This window comes from Lutzomyia longipalpis, chromosome 4 (assembly GCF_024334085.1).
Source record: "Lutzomyia longipalpis isolate SR_M1_2022 chromosome 4, ASM2433408v1".
NCBI lineage: Eukaryota > Metazoa > Arthropoda > Insecta > Diptera > Psychodidae > Lutzomyia > Lutzomyia longipalpis.
Window position 1 is genome coordinate 12456950 of NC_074710.1, and position 18484 is coordinate 12475433.

At 36.7% G+C, this 18484-nt stretch overlaps 5 protein-coding genes across 6 annotated transcripts; 4 read left to right on the forward strand and 1 right to left on the reverse strand.

Moving 5' to 3' along the window:
- The first annotated feature begins 22 nt into the window (after positions 1–22).
- LOC129796360 (pre-mRNA-splicing regulator female-lethal(2)D) lies at positions 23–4630 on the forward strand. 2 transcript variants are annotated; one of them, XM_055838207.1, is made up of 5 exons: positions 23–158; positions 524–791; positions 3245–3345; positions 3464–3797; positions 3873–4630. In XM_055838207.1, exons 2-5 carry the CDS (start codon positions 656–658, stop codon positions 4487–4489), a joined length of 1188 nt encoding a protein of 395 aa, XP_055694182.1. In that variant the 5' UTR covers positions 23–158; positions 524–655; the 3' UTR covers positions 4490–4630. The 2 variants fall into 2 exon arrangements, with proteins under 2 accessions (XP_055694182.1, XP_055694183.1); XM_055838208.1 differs by having other exon boundaries at positions 49–158; positions 524–1800.
- Positions 4631–4705: 75 nt separating this feature from the next.
- On the forward strand, positions 4706–5870 carry LOC129796361 (superoxide dismutase [Mn], mitochondrial). The gene is made up of 4 exons (XM_055838209.1): positions 4706–4819; positions 4922–5305; positions 5382–5473; positions 5558–5870. Exons 1-4 carry the CDS (start codon positions 4776–4778, stop codon positions 5704–5706), a joined length of 669 nt encoding a protein of 222 aa, XP_055694184.1. The 5' UTR covers positions 4706–4775; the 3' UTR covers positions 5707–5870.
- Positions 5871–6514: 644 nt separating this feature from the next.
- LOC129796362 (uncharacterized) lies at positions 6515–9496 on the forward strand. Its single transcript, XM_055838210.1, has 4 exons — positions 6515–6759; positions 7296–8084; positions 8157–8558; positions 8616–9496. The coding sequence occupies exons 2-4, from the start codon at positions 7323–7325 to the stop codon at positions 9285–9287; spliced, it is 1836 nt and encodes a 611-aa protein (XP_055694185.1). The 5' UTR covers positions 6515–6759; positions 7296–7322; the 3' UTR covers positions 9288–9496.
- A 2827-nt stretch (positions 9497–12323) lies between these two features.
- LOC129796364 (uncharacterized) lies at positions 12324–13612 on the forward strand. Its single transcript, XM_055838215.1, has 2 exons — positions 12324–12559; positions 12631–13612. Exons 1-2 carry the CDS (start codon positions 12482–12484, stop codon positions 13477–13479), a joined length of 927 nt encoding a protein of 308 aa, XP_055694190.1. The 5' UTR covers positions 12324–12481; the 3' UTR covers positions 13480–13612.
- Positions 13613–16018: 2406 nt separating this feature from the next.
- On the reverse strand, positions 16019–16711 carry LOC129794514 (arylalkylamine N-acetyltransferase-like 2). The gene has a single exon (XM_055835267.1). The coding sequence runs from the start codon at positions 16709–16711 to the stop codon at positions 16019–16021; it is 693 nt and encodes a 230-aa protein (XP_055691242.1).
- Positions 16712–18484: the final 1773 nt, after the last annotated feature.

An 18484-nucleotide genomic window follows, 5' to 3' on the forward strand; every position in this document is an offset into this window, starting at 1 on the left:
TTTCCAATGACAATCCAGGAGTTTGTCATTGAATATTTTTTACGGGGTATTCCCAATATGGCTGTCAATTTGGTAAAAATCAAAATATTGTTGTGCGTTTTCTGAGTTTTTTGCCCTTTCACGGCATTTTCATTGAAAGTAATTCAACAAAAACAGAGGTAAATTAATTAGTAATGGAATGCAAATACATTCCTCACGTACAATTCGATTTTTTGGTGTGAATTTCGGTAAAATGTGGATGCGTTCCATGTCAGCTGTCAAAGGGGATTTCTTTTGGGGTCAAAATTGTATGAAAAAGCTATTTTTGGGTACTCCACGCACACGAAAAGCCCCCCATTTTCCACTCTGTCGCTCCGTGAGTGGACAATATTGTATTTTTTGTGTAGTTTTGCGTGTACGTGCGTGAATTTTGGGGCAATACCCATCGCGTGTTCGCGTCCAAATGGGGGAGAGGAATCAATAATAAAATATGGATGCGGAGTCTGACATATTTATGTTTTTCTTTCTTTTTTTGCCATTCCAGAACCTCCAGAGCTTGAGTCAAGGGAGAAATTTGTGTGTTGTGTGTATTTTTTCATTAACCAAAAAAGCGCCACAGCTGGACGTTTGGCAAAAAAAAAGAAAACAAAGAGTGCAAAAAGTTTGGACAGAAAGAATGAACGCTGAAGATTCAGAACAATGTGCTAAAACGGACATTTCTGTGAAAAGGGAATCCTCACCCACGGCATCCGGGAGTACAACGACAACACAGAAGCACGATCTACCCGACGAGCACCTGAGACTTCTGGAAGGTACTGAAAATCCTTAGAGAAAATAGCATTGCGGGGACGTCACTTGGGTGCCCCCCCTGCAATGATGCGAGTTTCTCAAAGCAGAAATTTGCAATAAAACAATTTATTATTCTATGTTTAACTTTATAAGTAAAAAAAAAGAAGTGGACAAGTTAGTACAGAAGAGCGAAAGAATGGTTTTCAATTTCGGAGAGATTTCTCTCGAGTGCTTCTTGTGTGGAATGTAAAGAAATGTGAAGAAAAAGAAATTTTCTCAGGAAAGTGTAAAAGAAAAGCTTTCAGAGTGTTTTTAAATGGAAAATATATCTCTTAAAAGGTGCCCCAGAGTGTGAGGGAGTCTCATGAGGCTCCCATGTTAGAAAAATAAAGATTAAAAAGAAATCTTTCAGTGATTGAGTGTAGTGTATACGTGCTCATAAATAAATTGGACATAAATTATATAATAATTAAAGTGATCCACCATGAATCTTCCTCTTCTTGTACACCACCCACCAATAAATCCACAAAAGCACGATAATTTTCGTACAAATAAAAATTAATTCATTCTGGGTAATGAACGAAGCGAATTTAGTTGTGCAATTAATGTTATTGAGAGATTAGAAGAAAAGAAAAAGTACAAAAAAAAATATTCTTATCAAGTGCTTGTGTATTGACAATATTATCCCCGCATTGAGGCACTTTTCTCCGCGCGAGAGATTATCACCTCTTCTTCACTGCCTCAGTCACATCAGAAAATGCGAGCTTCTTCACTCTCAGGGCGTGTGTGTGGATGTGTGTGATTCATTTTTTTTTATTTCTGGCAAAGTGAAAGGCTCAATGTGAGCATTTTGTGTACAAAAAAAAATATTATAAATACATTTACTATATTTTGTGCTGCAAAAGAAAGCAGTGTCTTTGGAAAAGCAAATGCACTCGTTCCTTTTTAGAACATTTGAGAAGTAAAGAAAAGAAAACACTAAAAAGGTCAATTTTAGCATGTGGAAGGATGCTTTTGCACTGCCCATCCAAGGTATGCTTAAATGTCTCTGTAAGTGTTGAATTTCAGGGAATTCTTTTTTCTTAATCTTATCATGGACCCGCATGGACCAATGGAAAACACTTCATTTCTTACCAAAAAATATTAATCCTCGCACACTGAAAAAAACTTCAAACTCTATTTTTTTTATTCATCATAAAATGAGAACTTTTACTATAAACAACTTTTTGTAAAAGATAAAAAAAAACATTTGTAATGAAATATTTAATGAAATGAAAAGGGGTGAATAGAGTTGATTTAAATTTTTTCTTAGAGTGCTTCTATTACTATGAAAAAGTATGCAAGAATTTCCTATCCAGGACACAGTTAGGATACGCGCAAAAAATGCAAAGAATCCGAAAAGAATAAGAAAACACACAAAAAACTTCCCACTCATTGTTTAAAAATGTAAACAATGACGTCACAATTATGTTTTTCTTTGAAACATTAATGTTTATATTTCATCGATGACTATTTTGATGTTTCATGTATTTAAAGAGGGTTTAACCCTTTAACGTCCAACGTGAAACATAAAAACATTGAAACATGCGCTCTTTTATCGCGATTTTTATTCTATGAATATTTTTAGAGGACTTTTCTCGCTCAGAACGTCTTCTTTGACCCCTTATGCGTGAATTTGATGCATTTGTAACATGGAAAAACAATTACATTCATAAATAATTGAAAAAATAAAATGTTTCACGTTTGGGTCAGTGTATGACCCAAAAAATCTTAAAGGGTTAAAGCATAATATAGGAAGTCTTTTGTGCCTTCTGGGCTCTTTCGTATTCGTTTTTTTTAATTTTCTACAAAATTATGCGTGAATCAATTGTATCGAATCACGAGTTTTTTTTATCGTGTTATGACAAAAAAAACTCTTTAGAATAATATTATATTTATTCCCCTCACTTAAAGACTATTTAATTTAAAGATGCTTAAGATTCTCAAAAAAATTAAATCAAAGAAAAATTAAGTTCTCGGATCAAGAAATCGATAATACGAAACAAGACCACTCAACTGACTGCTAAAAATTCCCATTCCGTAGATGATGAAGCCGAGAATCATGTGATCCAGAAACATTGAGCAATGAGCCAGAAAATTTATTAAAAAAGTCTAATTTTAAACGTATTACTTTGTTCAAAATAACCTTGCACTGAGGCTAAATCTGCTAGGAGAAATCGGTTAGCCAATGAAATGCTTTACTTGAATTTATTAGCCAATAAGAGAATTTATTTGGAATATTATCTGATCTGAAGGCGGGTCTTCAGTGCAAAGTTGATTTGAATTAAGTATATAGAAAATATTCAGAGAAAAGTGCCTCAATGAAAATCAGTCGGTTATTTAGTTATTTAGTAACACAAATTGTCAGCAAAAATGTTTATTTTCACTTCTAAATCTTCCCTTTTTAATGAATTTATTTATTTTCTCTCTCCGATAGAGCTCCAACTTGTACGACAGCAATATGCAGAATCCCAGCGACGAGAGAGAATTCTCGTGCGACGTTTGGCCAATAAAGAGCAAGAGATGCAGGATTACGTGGTAAGGATTTGAGTGAAGACAAAAAAAAAATAATTTTTTTGTTATTTTTCAAAAGAAAAATTTTACTGATTTTTTTTTGGGATTTTCATTTCTTCCTGTGGTGGTGGTTTTTTTTTAGACGCAAATTACAGAACTGAAAGCAGCTCAGGCTCCAGGGCCGAGTGCACTGAAGAATGCCCTCCTCGATCCCGCAGTCAATTTGCTCTTTCAGAAACTCAAGACGGAGCTCATGCAGACACGAGCACGTCTCGAGGAGACACAAAATGAGCTATCAGCGTGGAAATTTACACCCGACTCAAATACGGGGAAGCGCTTGATGGCAAAGTGTCGGCTGTTGTATCAGGAAAATGAGGAATTGGGCAAGATGACGTCCAATGGGCGTTTGGCTAAATTGGAAGGGGATCTTGCACTCCAGAAGAACATTAGTGAGGAACTCAAGAAGACCCAACTAGGTATGAGGAAGGATTTGTTTTTTGTTCAAAAAAGGGAAACTTTGTGATATGTCTTTTGTTTCTAAATGCTTGTAGATCTTGATGAGGTACTTATGGAATTGGAGGAAGATCTCGAGGGGATGCAGAATACGATTGTACTGATGCAGCGTGAGCTGCAGAGTGCAAATGAGAAGATTGCATCTTTGGAGCAGGAGAATGGGGAATTGAGACGCAGTATGGGGTGTGAAGGTGTTAATGGGTCCCGTGAAATAGAGGTGAATTGTGGTGGTAGTGCAAGAACAACAAGAAATGTTGATGTTTGTTTGATGAAAAATGGGGGGGATGGCGAGATTATACGAAGCAGCTCTGCCGGTGATGCAAATTGCAATGACACACGAACAGGCAATGTGTGTGATGGCAGCAGAGTGATGATGGGTGAGGAGCAGCAGCACGGTGGTGTTGGTGGTGGTACTGAGTGCTCCAATGGGGGTACCGGTGCTGTGGACAGTGCAGAAGCCGTTGATGGTGAAAATGCATGTAGTAAAAGTAATAAGCGGACGTACGATGAAAGTGAATCAAGTGAATTTAATACAAGTACCAAGACACGAAGAACATCGTTAATGAAGCAAGCAGCACATGAGGATGATGAGAGCATCAAAGTACAGAATTTTAGCGCATTGACCCAGCAGAATGGAACATTAAGCAAAACTTAGAGATAATTTGCAAGAAAGAGATTTTTTTTCGCCAGAGAGACATAAAGTGTGTGGGAGGAAAATGCATTAACACTGAAACGACATTGATACAATTCTTCATTTTATTTTAATAAAAGAAAAATATTCATCAATTAAAATAAATTGTTTCTTTTTGTTGGTACGCAAATGGGTTAATTTTTCCTGCTTGTTTAGGCCGTTTAGGCCTTCCTCACGATTGACGGTTAACTTGGGAACACCTAACGCAGTGGCTGCTATTTTGCATTTACCGAAATCTCTGAATTTTTCCATGAAAATGATGTCTCTCAGCCGCAATTTCCTCCAGGCTGCTAGGTAAGTTCCTAAGGCAGGATTTGGGCACATATTTATCCCTAAACCTTTGCTATTTCCTGTGAAATCCACCGTATTACGTAACGTTTTGTTTTGGCAACACAGAGGAGCCGGAAGTTTAGTCTCACGCTCCAAGCATACCCTACCACAACTTCCCTATGACTATGCTGCCCTGGAACCCATCATATGCCGCGAGATTATGGAGTTGCACCATCAGAAACATCACCAAACCTACGTGAATAACCTCAATGCAGCTGAAGAGCAACTCCAGGAGGCACTGCAAAAGAATGATGCCTCCAAGATTATTGCTCTAGGGGGTGCCCTCAAGTTCAACGGTGGTGGACATATCAATCACACCATTTTCTGGAATAATCTCAGCCCTGAACGATCGGATCCGTCGAAGGAACTGAAGGAAGCCCTCGAGAAGCGCTTTGGAAGTTTTGAGAACTTCAAAAAGGAACTCTCGGGAATCACTGTGGCTGTTCAAGGGTATGTTATCCTTATTAATCCTCTCCTGACGTAGCATTTTGTTTCTTCACCTCCAATTTGTTTAATTTTATTACAGTTCCGGCTGGGGATGGTTGGGGTACAATAAGAAGACGAAGCAGGTTGATATTGCTGCTTGTGCTAATCAGGATCCCCTGGAAGCTACCACAGGTTTGTTAATTTCTTCAATTTTATTCCCATTCTTTCCAGGAACTAAGGATGCGCGAGGAATAAATTAATTTTATATATTTTCAGGACTTGTTCCGCTCTTTGGGATTGATGTCTGGGAGCATGCCTACTATCTTCAGTACAAGAATGTTCGCCCATCATACGTTCAGGCTATTTTCGACATTGCTAACTGGAAGGATGTCTCCAAGCGCTTCGAATTAGCACAGAAGAGCTAAACATAAAAGAAAATTTTCATTGCATTTAGAAAAGAGAAAGATTTGCAAAAATAGAGGGAATAAATATTTCTGTTCAAGGTTCTTGATTGAAAAAATATACAGAAGTATGTAATTTCTAATATTAAAATTATCTATATAATAAAGAAAGGTAGGTCTCTCTATAATTTCGTGTCTCTACAGCAATGCATTTCTACACCGTTGGTCCGATCGCGATGAAATTTGGTACAGAGTCTACTGATACCAGGCGGTTTTCACCAACGATATTCATTTTCCCCCCAGAGCCCCCCTTCATAGCGCCCCCATATAAAATTCATGCTTTTTTGACTACTTTTTGAAATTGGCGCCATTTTTGGTACTATTTGCTCAACAGAAAATGAGATGGATGCATTTTCCTGCTATCCGTCTCCCTCGCACTTTCAGTTTTTCTCAATTTTCTCGCGTTTTCCGCCGAATTTTCCGGCCGGAAGTAAGTTTTTGCAATCAGGAAGCGACGCCGCGTCGAATGGCATCATTTGTTTTAAAAGTTCGCGAAAATGCATTTCCGGGAAATGAGAGTCGTGTAAAATCCCCAACCGTCAAAATTTTCAAATTTATAACCCATCCGTCAAAATTTCCGCGGGCCCCAAATTCCGCACGGAGGCGCTTCCCGAGGCTCCCAGAGCACCCGTAAATGCCCCAGGAGCCCAAAAAATGCGTTTTATGCCCACAAATTTGGGAAAAAACACGGAAATCACGAATTTTGTCGAAATGCAAAAAAAAGTTCGTTTAGTTCAAATTTTATTATTTCATGCCATCTCAGTGACTTGACGAAGAACGTTGCAAAAGTCGCGCAAGTAGTCGACGTATTTTTTTTCTCAAGTAAATTTTTTCATCGCAAAAAATGTGATTTTCCCGTGTTTTTTTGCATTTTATCATTTTCTTTTCTTTTATTTTCCATTATTTTATGTTCATTTGAATGATTTATGTGTGGAAAATAGGATTTAGTTGAGGAAAAACCAGTGAAAAGCGATATGACATACTAACACAACAACGGGCTAATCAACAAAAGCAATTGTGAGTCATTTTTCCCCAGATTTCCCGATAAATTCAACATTTTCACGATTTATTCAACAATTGTATCCTTCTGCGATGCGAGTAGGCGATGGGAAAATAAAGAAAATCTAATATTTTGGCTTCAAGAAGGAAAAATTTGATGCAACAAGTTGATTTGTTGGAGTTGAACATGATTCTTCATTTAGCACGCAATTTCTCATATTTCTCACATTTTTTTCGCGATAAGAGTTAAATAAGTCGATAGTTGTACTATCAATCTCAACGATGATGCAGGAAAAGTGTGGGAAATTGCGGAATTTATGGTATTTCTGGGCAGAAATTCCTTTGCAATTTGTAAGATGCTGCACCCACAAGATGGCTCTGGTAGTGCGTGAGATTGTCCGGAAAACTCGTTTCGTTGCCCCCAAAAGAAAAATGAAAGGGGTTCTATTTTTGGAAAAAAAAGAATTTCTCTCGGGAAAATGTTGAAGTTTTTGTAAATATTTTGTTTTCTCAGCGATGAAAGAGGAATTTATTATATTTTTTTTCCTTTTCAGGACAATAAATATAAATTAGAAACGTAAATGGCTCAGAATAGCGTGGCAAGTCCACCAATGTCTCCCCTTTCATCCCATTCACCCGGACCATCCCCATCGACGTCCACTGCAGCTCCATTGAGCCCCAATCAGCAGAAATTGCAAGTGCTGAAGCAGAAAAAGGCTGAGCTTGAGAAGAAGCTATCCGAGAAGAATAGCCTCCTGCAGGAGATTTGCCGCAAAGAGGCTCAACTTGTGGGAATTTATCCAGTTGCCGGGGATGGTGTTCTCCCCACGTCATCGACACTACCACGAAAAGTTGGCACGAGTTTCAAATTGTCCGAAATCCTTCTTAATAGCAAGGAGGACGATGTCAATAATCTCCTGCTGCAGAAGCAGCTACAGCAGCAAATATGCAAAGCATCGCAAAAGCTGATGAGTGACACAACACAACCAAAATCCGTACGAAGAGCACATAAAGCCAACTATGAGGCGGCACATCAGAAGCTATTGAGCATTAATCACACACTGGCACTCATAAAGAGACGTCAGTATCAGCAGCATACGGAGGAGAGTCCTGCTATGCGGAGGAATAGTGTTGGGAGTGCGAATACACGTCCCAAAACGGCTAGCATTAATTCGGACAGTTCGGGCAATATAAATGGTAGTGAGGGGGCACTAAATGAACCCTCAGCAGCCTATCAGCACCTCCATCATTCACCCACAAAGAGTGTGGCATCATTTCCGGGCGCAGGCATCCATGGTAATAGGAAGCACAGCAATACAATGCAGTTTTACCCAACATTTCAGGTGAGTCTTTCACATCAGCCTTTTTTTTTAAACCTGCGGGAGATTCTATTGATTTTTAATCTCTTGAAACAGGGGCATGTTGTACCGGATCCTCATGATTTCTACTACAACAACCATCACATAAAACATCGATCGGCAATTTTGCTTCAGCAGCAGCAGCAGCAGCAACAACAGCAGAATCATCATCTTTTCTATCCACCTGAGGAGCCACAGATTTATCTGCAACCTCCGGATTTGTTCTGCGATCAATTCGTTGAGCCTGCTCGCCCACCGGCAACGTCGTATCACACAGTGGCTGCTGCGCAGTCAGACCTCGATGGGGGAGCATTTGGGGTGAATACAGTGGCAGGATTAGGTGGTTATTGGGCACTAAATGAGAATAATGAGAGAGTTTGGTGCTCCATGGAGAGATTTTCGAGTCTTGACAGGAATAAACAGCAGACTAGGGTGCCGAGGATTCATCAAAACGTCACGGTAAGTTACTTCTTCAACATAAAGCCATTCAGAGTACTAATTGAGTCTTTTTTTTAGCCAACAAAATCCATGAGTTTGGGCAATTTTGACTTCCTGACAAAGCACGATGGAGACTCCATATCCCTATCATCGTTGAGTAGTGAGAAGAAGCAACAACTGAGGGAGAAGGTTTGGTGTGAAACATCATTGGATAGTGTTGTGGTGAAGCCAAAAACCCATTCGCGTCCTGTACCACCTATCCCGTGTGAGGAGCATCCCAAGGAGAACATTTACCAAAATCACAGTGAAGTTGCAGCATCGGCCCTCGAAAGATCCCTCAGTCAGGCACCTTTTGATCAGCATCATCATCGTCCCCCACCGTTGCCCCCGATGTCCTCAACAATGGCCCGAAATGCCGGTGTTCAGAGGACAAATTCCAACATTTCAGCAAGTGGTGCGTGTCCCGTGGCAACACTAAATAAAGCGGCGGAAATTCGAATTGAATCCCCGAAAAATGTAACGGTGGTGCAACAAGCCAAATTTATGCCATACAAGGAGGTGACGAAGCCCTTTGAAATGTCCGACTTCTACAAATACTCCACGAAATTCCGGCAGAAAGTTATGCTCGGTGAGGTGAATGTGACAACGTCTGTGGAGCCAGCAAGCAGTAGTAGTGACACACAAGCCATTCAAAAGGGGGTCTACCAACCACCAAATCCATCAATTTGCCACCCCATCAGCTATCAGTGACACATGCACTACAAGTAAGACTTTTTTTTAATTCATTTAATTTTAAATTGAAATTTTTTCTTATATAAATTTCACATTCATTTCTCAATTGTTTACTATAAGGGACCTTTTATATTGTGTAAGTTTGTATTTTTTACGGCTCTGACATTTTTTTTTTGATAATTTTTTTGTGTAATAAATTATTTTTTGTAAGGTAAAATAGAAAAAAATTGTTTCAAATTAAAAGAAAAATTTGAGACCCTCAAAGAGCCGGAAGGAAAAAAATCGACTTACATATTAAACTTTTGCGTTTTTTGGGTCATACGTAGATACAAACTTGAAACATTTTATTTTTCCAACTTTTTATGAATTTTATTGTTTTTCCAAGTTACAAATGTATCAAATTCACATAAAAGATGACAAAGAAGACGTTCTAACTGAGAAAAGCTTTCTGAAAGCATTTAGATAATTAGTTGGTGTTCCACTTCGTGGCCAACACCAAGTATTGTAATCGTCGGAAAAACCGACCACCTCAGATCGGGCTCAAACTTGGTATGACCACGTTTCAGACAACCCACATTCCAAAAATGGTGGTGGAAAAATTTTGTTCCGGCCGGCCTGCCGGCCGTCCTGCCGGCCGGTCGCCCAAACTTTGTCTTATAACTCGAGAACGGTAACAAATAGAGACTTCGGGTTTGAAGTTTTCTATAGAAATGTGGGTGTAAAATTTCATTTTTTCGCATTTTCAAAATCCAAGATGGCCGCCGTCCGCCATTTTGAAATACCGTCAACCACTTCCCTTACAGATAGAGGTCTGAAATTTTAGTATGTTGTAGAGCTCAGTGAGACGTTTTCATCGACAATTCATACTTGAAAATCGGTCAAGCGGTTTAGCAAATATGGCGGCCTAAAGCAAAAAGTGTTTTTTCAATATAACTCGAGAACGGCTTGACCGATTTTGACCATCTTGGTATCAAATGAAAGGTTTCAAGAAGCCCTATAACTTTCTAGAACATTCCAAGTTCCAAAAACATCCGCAAGAGGCGTTAAAATCAAAAACAAAAATTGCCTAACTTTAAGGGGCAATATCTCTAAATCCCCATTAGGCAAATCTTTTAAATTTTGATATGTTGTAGCAGAACTCAATATCTTTCACCAGTCCAAAAATGAAGAAAATCTATGTCGCCGTTTAGAAGATATGGCCTTTTGAAAAATTCTTGAATTTGAAAAGTTCTAAGAGCCATATCTCTTGAACGGATTGTCCGATTTTGCTCAATTTGGTATCAAATTAAAGGTTTTGCAAAACTCTACAACTTTCTAGAACATCAGAAATCTCTAAAACCATTCCTTCGGGACAAAAAATGCCAAAAACCGTTTTGGTAAAACAAAAAGCCGCCATTTTGTATTCTGAAGGTGACCTTGAAAAGTATCTTAATATATCCCAAATTATAGCCTGTTTTAATACCTTTCCAAAACTGGTCAAGAAATTTCTGTATGTCTTATAGAACCAGAGATATGACCATTTTTATCCATCAAATTGCCGAATTTTACAAAAAAAAGTCTTTGGCTATTAATTCTGCTCACAAATCGCATTACAACGCATAAACAAACTTCTACACGTTGTGGGACACCAACTCTTATAACTGGACGCGTTATGATTGACTTACATATCGTGATAAAAAGAACTCATGTTACACGAGTACGCGAAAGGGTTATTAACTTTTTAATTCCAATAAAATCAATGAAGGAAGCTTTTTAGATATCCAAGAAATTAAAATGCAGATTGAAAGAATTTTTTTTTCAATTTTTAAACATTTTCCCTTAAAAAAATGTTCAAAATCAGACTACAGAGTTAAGGAGGGTCTCTTTGACAAATTATTGGAATTTACACATTTTTAATGTTTTTATTTATCTTGGGGTTTTTCCTAAACTTGACTTTCAAGTCTTAGCTACGTTTAAAGACTTATTATTTAAGTGTAAGAAAATTACTTTTCTTACGCCATCTTGTGATTTTCCGACTGTTCCACAGATTGCCCTAAAACACAAAGGTAGGTTTTTTTTTCAGGATCTACTGTATGGATTTTGATGGGGTAAGAAGCAAATGAAAGAGGAAATATCAATGCAGATTTTGATGTACCAGAATTTTGAATTTTTATTCTGGAGCTGAGAAAAGTGGAAAAATGTGACTTTTGTTAAGATATTTTTGACGTTTTTCGACTTTTCTTTTATGATTTCTTTTCGATTTATGATTGACATTTCATTTCTAATGTTTGACATTTATTTTCTAACTTTTGACATTCATTTTCGAGCATTTGACGTAGCTTTTCTTACGTTCAAATTTTCGTTTTTAACATTTGACATTTCAAACCTTTGATATTTGATTTTTAACGTTTAAAGTATCTTTTCTATAATATTTGACGTTCTTATTTTACTTTAAATTTTGTATTTTTTTTTTGTAAAAATGTTTCTATTTTGGTAGGTACCTATAATATTAAGTATAATAAAACAATTTTGACCTCTCAAGAAAAACCTGAACTTTGAAAAGTGTTAAGACACTCAAGTCAAACACTCAACTTGGCTGCACTAATGAACATCGACAAATATTTTCTTTGAAGAGCTGGAATTACCCCGTTATCGTACATTGATTTTGTATCTTTGTGTATTAAGAAAATGTGCTAAAGCGCCATAGGGAGGAATGTATTTAGCCCTAAACTGAAGTCATAGATTTGTTTTAATCTATGATCTTCTATCTGAGAATTTATTAACGTTTTTAACTTGAATAATTAAATAAGTTCATTCTTCTTAAGTGGTTAGATTGGCATGTCTCCTTATCCTATACTATACGGTAGCGTAAACTGATATTTAAGAATTTTATTTGGAAATACAATACATAATAATAGTTAAGGATAAACTATACCTACCAGTTAATTAATATCTAGAGCGCACTATAAAGTCTGCAATAACGCTACGGTACATTACACACATGCTTCTTGTTTTTTTTTCTTTTATTACTCGAAAAAAGAAGAAAAAAAAGAACAACTTTCTTTTTAACCAGGAGACCGTGAAGCCTATAAAAGTGATATTTCTGATTCAACAAAATAGAGCAACTGATTCGTGGCAAAATGTTAAAGACGTAGGCTTTATAAAGTTTTGTATAAAAGGAGAAAAAATTCAGTTAATTTCTTAAGTTGGAATCAACAAGTTCTTACAGCAAAATGCAGTTAATCATTAAAGTGCTTTCTGTAGTAGCTGGTGCTAGCCTATTGGCCGTTGTGGTATCCGGTGCTAACGAAGTAAGTTGAAAAGTTTAACTCTATAGTTTAATCCTTTCTTATGTTCCTGTATATTGTATGTTTGTCATTAGATGAAGCCAATATTTGAGATTCAACGGGAACGCAATGAAAAACCCAAGGTGGGACAAAGAATTGTTAATGGAGTAACAGCACTTCCAAATGAATTCCCTTATGCAGTTGAAGTAGATATTATTGAGACTCAACTATCTGTGCTTGGTATAGTTCTGTTATCCCAAACCTATGGGATTTGTAGTGGAAGTATCATAGGACGACGTGCAATACTTACTGCAGCGCATTGTATTAATACCAATCGTCAGAGTATTCTTGAAGTGCTTGTATTTTTAGAATACAGTTATAGGATTCGTGGTGGATCTGTGAATGTAAATAGTTTTACATTTGATGTAACAACGGATGTTGCTTACCAACATGAGAATTATAATGCCAAGACCGGTGAAAATGACGCAGGTATCATTGTCCTGTCCGAAGCACAAGCATTTAAATTCGACACACCAAATGTGCAACCACTTTCATTGGCGACTGATACAAGTTTATTGTACGATGGTCAGTTGATTACAGTTGCTGGTTATGGATATACTAGCAATACTGCAACTGCAACATCAACTACATTACAAAAGACAGATCTTTATGTGGTTTCAACGGCTGTTTGCCAAACTAGCTACACAGATACTATACCGAGTACAAGTTTTTGTGCTGAAAGCCACATGAATTCAAAGAGTTCCATATGTTCAGGGGATTCTGGTGGACCAGTATTAGCTTTAGACAATACCGTTTATGTTGGTGTTGGAATATCAGCATTTGGATCAAGTAAGGGATGTAATTTAGCACCGCAGGGTTTTACAAATACTTTTGAAGTTTATATTTGGATTGATACAACGCTCAGTAACAATGACCTTTACTGAATGGCACTAACTGATGTCCATTAATAAAAATTTGAGGAATTGCTTTTAGGGCATGAGTCCCAAATTATATAATTATGTATCCTATTGAAGGACTTTGTGAAAATGAAGTACATAATAAAGAAAATCTAATAGAGTTAACTCTTTTTGTGGAATTCCCTTAACCCTCCGTATACTATGAGGGGTAGGTGACCGACCCCAGAGCTATATTTCGAATTATTCCACCTTAGTTCTTAAAGCTATAGAGCCAAGCTTTTGGAAATAAGTTCCTTGGTTATCTGGGTTATCTGAGAAGATTGTGCAAAAATTTCAAGTCGATCCACTTACAATTAACACTTGGAGGATCGAGGTTTCCGACCTCAAAGGTTTGACCTTCATTTTCTCTCAAGAGAAAATATTTTTCCAAGTTTTTTTCCAAGGATATTGAAGTAATGAAACTTTCCTATAAACAGACGTAGAATTTATCACGAAATGTTAAATATTTTATTTTTATTCTGAGGTAATTGAAAAAAAAGTCGAATTGGCCACTTTGGCCAGCAAAATCCTCCAAAGGTTAACAAAAATGTAAGAAGAGAGAATTCAAAAATTGGTGTAACGATTTTCTCATCTAATTGTAGGTGTCTGTCTCTTTCTAGAAGATTCTAACTCCAAAAATCGTCGCAAAAATCATATAAAAATCCATTTAAAAATTTATTTTTTCTTATAAAATGAACAAAAGGCTTCTTATGAAGTACCAAGGAGTCTGTTAAAGCTCATTTTACTGAAAGAGTTTGCTTATTTTGCAAAAAATTCTATGTGGTTGGTCACCTACCCCATGGTAATGCGCGTAAGAGTTTTGGTTACAGTGCGAAAGGTTAACATTTACCAAGTGGTTGGCCCTTTCATCTCTTTATAGGACTTCACAACTGTAAGGCTATTGAGCTAAAGATAGTTTTTTTTTAAACTTACTGATCTTACTGATCGAGTTTCATGGATTCAATGGATGCTAAATGTATTGAAATGTTCCACAAAAGCTTCACGCCGGTAATAAACATATTTTTGGGGGTGGAAATTGAAATTTCTATTGATCCGTCGGCGCAAAAATATCTCTATAATCCTTTGGGGCACTTCTTGTTTGTGAAAAGTTGTTTTCTGAATTTATTAAATTAATCCCAAACACTTTTCCGAGGAAAACTTTTTTTTAAATTTTAGTTCAACATATACCTACATTTATGTTATAAAATGTCTTTTCGTTCGTTGTTTTGTAAAAGGATTTCTGTGTATTTTTACGCCTGACAACGACACTTTCATCCTATTTTCTTCATCGTGCTCCCTCTTCCAAACTATCTCTGGCTGCTGCAACAAATCCTCTCTGGAGGGTGTATGGGGATGGTGGTGGGTGGGCAGAAAAAGGGACTCCTTTATGACACACCATCAGAAAGATATATTTTTCGCATCACTTCACAGAAGCGTATACTTTGGGTTTTTCTTTTATCTCGGCACTTTCAGAGGTTCTCCCCCGCATGTGCTGTACGCACCGCACACTCCCTCCACGGAGATCGTGCGATTTAAAATTTTCCGAAGAAAATTTAATATATAATCTATATTGGGCTTCATAGAAGTTTTCTCTCTTACAAAAAAAAATCTTGTATTCTCTTTAAAAAAAAATTATATAAGAATCTATAAGACTTTCTAAAAAATCTATAAGCCCAAAGAAATTCTTCCTAAAAAAATTCTATTAGAATAAAAACTAAAAGCCGATCTTTGTAAAAAAAAATGTTAAGAGATCGTTTGGTAAAATGCCGCAATTTTGTTTTGGGAATCTCGTGGAAAATCTCAAGTCTAACCGGCGGGCGGTCGAGTTAATGAAAGGTGTCCCTTTCTGCTCAACAAACCTGAGAATGGAACTCCGATTGTTATGGGATTTTTCACTTCTATTTACCTCTTGAATTCAATCAAAAGTGCCGAGTCGCATCGCAGCTGGGTGCCAACATCTTTTCTCGCATTGTTGTGACGCCATGTCAATTGTTGTCGTCAATTTTTGCTATATAAAAGCTAAAGATCCATTGTTACCACCTATTCCAACTCTCTTTTTGGGTACATTAATTAACAACACTGTGTTCGATCAGTGAGAAAATATTTCTTCAATTTGTCCTTCTTATTGTCCAAAAAATATATATTCATAATACCGCGGGCACGGTGAATTTTTGCTGCACACACTCATACCATCGAGGGACTAAATACCGGCTAAATAAACGAGGGTTGGTGCGGGATTTATGCTCTAAAAAAGATTTTTACCAATGATTTCTTCCACTTGATTGGCAATCTGTTGGTACATATATTTTCAATAGGCTTCTAACGTTTTTTTCTTTCTCCTTATGCAGACTTTTTTCATTAAGAACTCAGAAAAGGCGCCCCAATGAAAAGGATTCATTAGAAAAAATCCTTTAAAAAAAATGCAGAGAAATTGCATTGACCCTTTCAATACAAATCCGTTGAATTCTTCTATGATTATCATGAAAATATAATACAATTTGCTTTATAAAATTTATTTTAATTTCCTTTAAAGGAATTTTGCAAAGACTTTTGCTTGCAGATGTGGCTGAAATGTGTTATAGATCGAAAGTCCTCGGTAATCTTTGTAATCCACAAAATTAATGCAGTAGATGCATTTAAAGTTAAATTTTTCAATTAATCTAATACCTCGTGGGGTAACAGATAAACCAAAGGCCACACTGTAGCCCAATTCGGTGGCATAGTCAAGATTCTTCTGCATAAGTGTTCTACCGAGTGAGAGTCGCTGAAAATTCTCCTTAATGGCCATTACTGATAGGTACAGAGCTTCATTGATGCAGTGCCGTCGCCAGATTTGTGATCGAATCTTCATTTCTTCCGCAAAGATGATCGCCTCGAGATCATTCGGGTACCCACGAAGAGCAGAGAGTTGCTTAAGGTATCCCAAGGTCTCACGGCATTCTTCTTCGGTGTAGGGCTTTGCCAGGGATGCCCCAATTATCTCCTGTTTGTCATCATCAGTTACAGCGAGCACTGATACACCCGAATTGATACCTCTCATTTCAACTTCTTCATCCTCAGGCGATTGACTCTTTGATACCCTTCCTTGGCTTGATTGGTCAAATGGATAGAAGTATTGTCGCAAAAATAGGAGAACTTTGTCGTAGTCACTCTTCTCGTAGACTCTGAGAAGGATCTTTTGATCTCTCAAAATCAATCTATTCGAAATTGTATTTGCCATCTCACTGAGAATCTTCCGACGATTTTTGTAGTCTTCTTCTCTCAATCTTATCTACACAGCACCTACGCACGCGTATCTTATCATCAAAATAACCCCCCATAACAATTCATTTTAATTACCTACTTATCTAACACCTTGTTTAAATGTATTATATTAGACACTTTGTCTTATCTTGTTCTTAAATGTTTTTCTTAAGATAAACATTAATTGCATAAATCATCACATTATCCAAGTGGAAATTTTACTCTATATCTATAATGTGATACAAATTAATCTTGCATCGAGACTCCGCCCCATAAATGAAGGCAAGTTTTGTTCAAATTTATCTGTTATTCAGAGCTTTTATCCAAAGGCGGAGCTGAGGTGCAAGCTTGATTTGAATTGAAGCTTTTTTACAGAGTTCTCAATGAATTTCTTAAAGCCAAAACGATATGTTTTCTACTAAAGCAACCTCGCAGTCTTTTCAACTTTTTCTGGCTCTTTTTTCGCCCAATTTGAGGGGGAGTTTCACGTAACACCCTCACCAAACAAACTTTATCCCATTAGCCAGGTAATTAATAGCAAAGATTTTTTTTCAGAGGGGCCACCACAAATCTCAAACAGAAGTTCAACTGTGGGTGTGCGCGTTCTTTAAATAAAAATGGAGTATTAATTACAGATTATCTTAAAATTAAAAAGGGGAATAAAGAGGAATTTTTGATTAAAAAAAAATATTCATTTTTTCCTTGAAGAATATAATCTGAATATTAAAAAGGAGTTTATTCGTTTCCATATGGGAAACACTTTATTTGAGGAAACAAGCAGGATATACCAGTAATCAAATAATAGAATAAGAAATAGCTAAACTTCTATTATTTACTACAGTCAGGTATTGGTTAACGTCGCCTGGGATATACTCTTTCCACTCATTATTATTAATGGGTAAGAAGAGTATATCCCATGCGACGTTAACCAATACCTGACTGTACAAGGAGATCTGCTGGAAAAATGCATTACGGATTTTCATGAAAAATTGAAATAATGACGTCACAAATTTGTTTTTATGTCTTTATACATAAATTATTCATCGACATTCATATTAATGATTCATCGGTGGATTTTGATTCGGAAAATTTTATACTTCATTCATTGCAAGGAACAAAAACCGCAATAGTGACGTCATTTTATGTATTTTTGTGCAAACCATTGGAGTCTGTTATCAGCTGATCGCTTTGTGAAAAAAAGTATGTAGGCAATTTCTTATTTTGTAGTTTTTTTTTATAAAATTACTATTTCGTTTGCTTTTGTGAATGAGATTTTTCAATATAGACCTGAATAATCTCCTTTAATATATCCGATTATTTTTCGCAAAATTATATTATCGCAAAAAAAAGAATGAGCCTTTTAGCCCCACACACTATCCTTTGGGAAATAATTAATTTATTCTTTTTTTTTCTTCAAGTCCCTTTTATACAAACTATTATATGATCTTCTGAGTGCAATAGGAATATTTCATCTGTATATTGCCACTCTTGTGTGTAATATTTCGGTATAGAAATCAATATCTTTTGCCTTCTCACAGCAGGAGTTTGACTCTTATTTCTCTCTTTTCTCTACTCCATCAACACCTTCGCTTTTTTTTCTCAATGAACAGCAGAGGAGGGTAATTGTTAGCAATTTCTTTTTGTGATTTTTTCCCGAATACTCCTCAATGGATCCTTATTGTAAGACAACCTTTCAACATTTTCAACACATCCACTTCTTTCGCACTCCTGTTTGAAGTAGGTATGTGTG

What these genes read in the sequence shown, in the direction of transcription:
- LOC129796360 (XM_055838207.1), top strand. Translation starts at nt 656, where the DNA reads ATGAACGCTGAAGATTCAGAACAATGTGCTAAAACGGACATTTCTGTG. An exon ending in AAGAGATGCAGGATTACGTG is followed by an intron (nt 3,346 to 3,463) that starts GTAAGGATTTGA and finishes GTTTTTTTTTAG; the next exon opens with ACGCAAATTACAGAACTGAA. An exon ending in ACTCAAGAAGACCCAACTAG is followed by an intron (nt 3,798 to 3,872) that starts GTATGAGGAAGG and finishes AAATGCTTGTAG; the next exon opens with ATCTTGATGAGGTACTTATG.
- LOC129794514 (XM_055835267.1), bottom strand. Translation starts at nt 16,711, where the DNA reads ATGGCAAATACAATTTCGAATAGATTGATTTTGAGAGATCAAAAGATC.
- LOC129796364 (XM_055838215.1), top strand. Translation starts at nt 12,482, where the DNA reads ATGCAGTTAATCATTAAAGTGCTTTCTGTAGTAGCTGGTGCTAGCCTA. An exon ending in TGGTATCCGGTGCTAACGAA is followed by an intron (nt 12,560 to 12,630) that starts GTAAGTTGAAAA and finishes GTTTGTCATTAG; the next exon opens with ATGAAGCCAATATTTGAGAT.
- LOC129796362 (XM_055838210.1), top strand. Translation starts at nt 7,323, where the DNA reads ATGGCTCAGAATAGCGTGGCAAGTCCACCAATGTCTCCCCTTTCATCC. An exon ending in AGTTTTACCCAACATTTCAG is followed by an intron (nt 8,085 to 8,156) that starts GTGAGTCTTTCA and finishes CTCTTGAAACAG; the next exon opens with GGGCATGTTGTACCGGATCC. An exon ending in GGATTCATCAAAACGTCACG is followed by an intron (nt 8,559 to 8,615) that starts GTAAGTTACTTC and finishes TCTTTTTTTTAG; the next exon opens with CCAACAAAATCCATGAGTTT.
- LOC129796361 (XM_055838209.1), top strand. Translation starts at nt 4,776, where the DNA reads ATGAAAATGATGTCTCTCAGCCGCAATTTCCTCCAGGCTGCTAG. An exon ending in AATTTCCTCCAGGCTGCTAG is followed by an intron (nt 4,820 to 4,921) that starts GTAAGTTCCTAA and finishes TTGGCAACACAG; the next exon opens with AGGAGCCGGAAGTTTAGTCT. An exon ending in TCCCCTGGAAGCTACCACAG is followed by an intron (nt 5,474 to 5,557) that starts GTTTGTTAATTT and finishes ATATATTTTCAG; the next exon opens with GACTTGTTCCGCTCTTTGGG.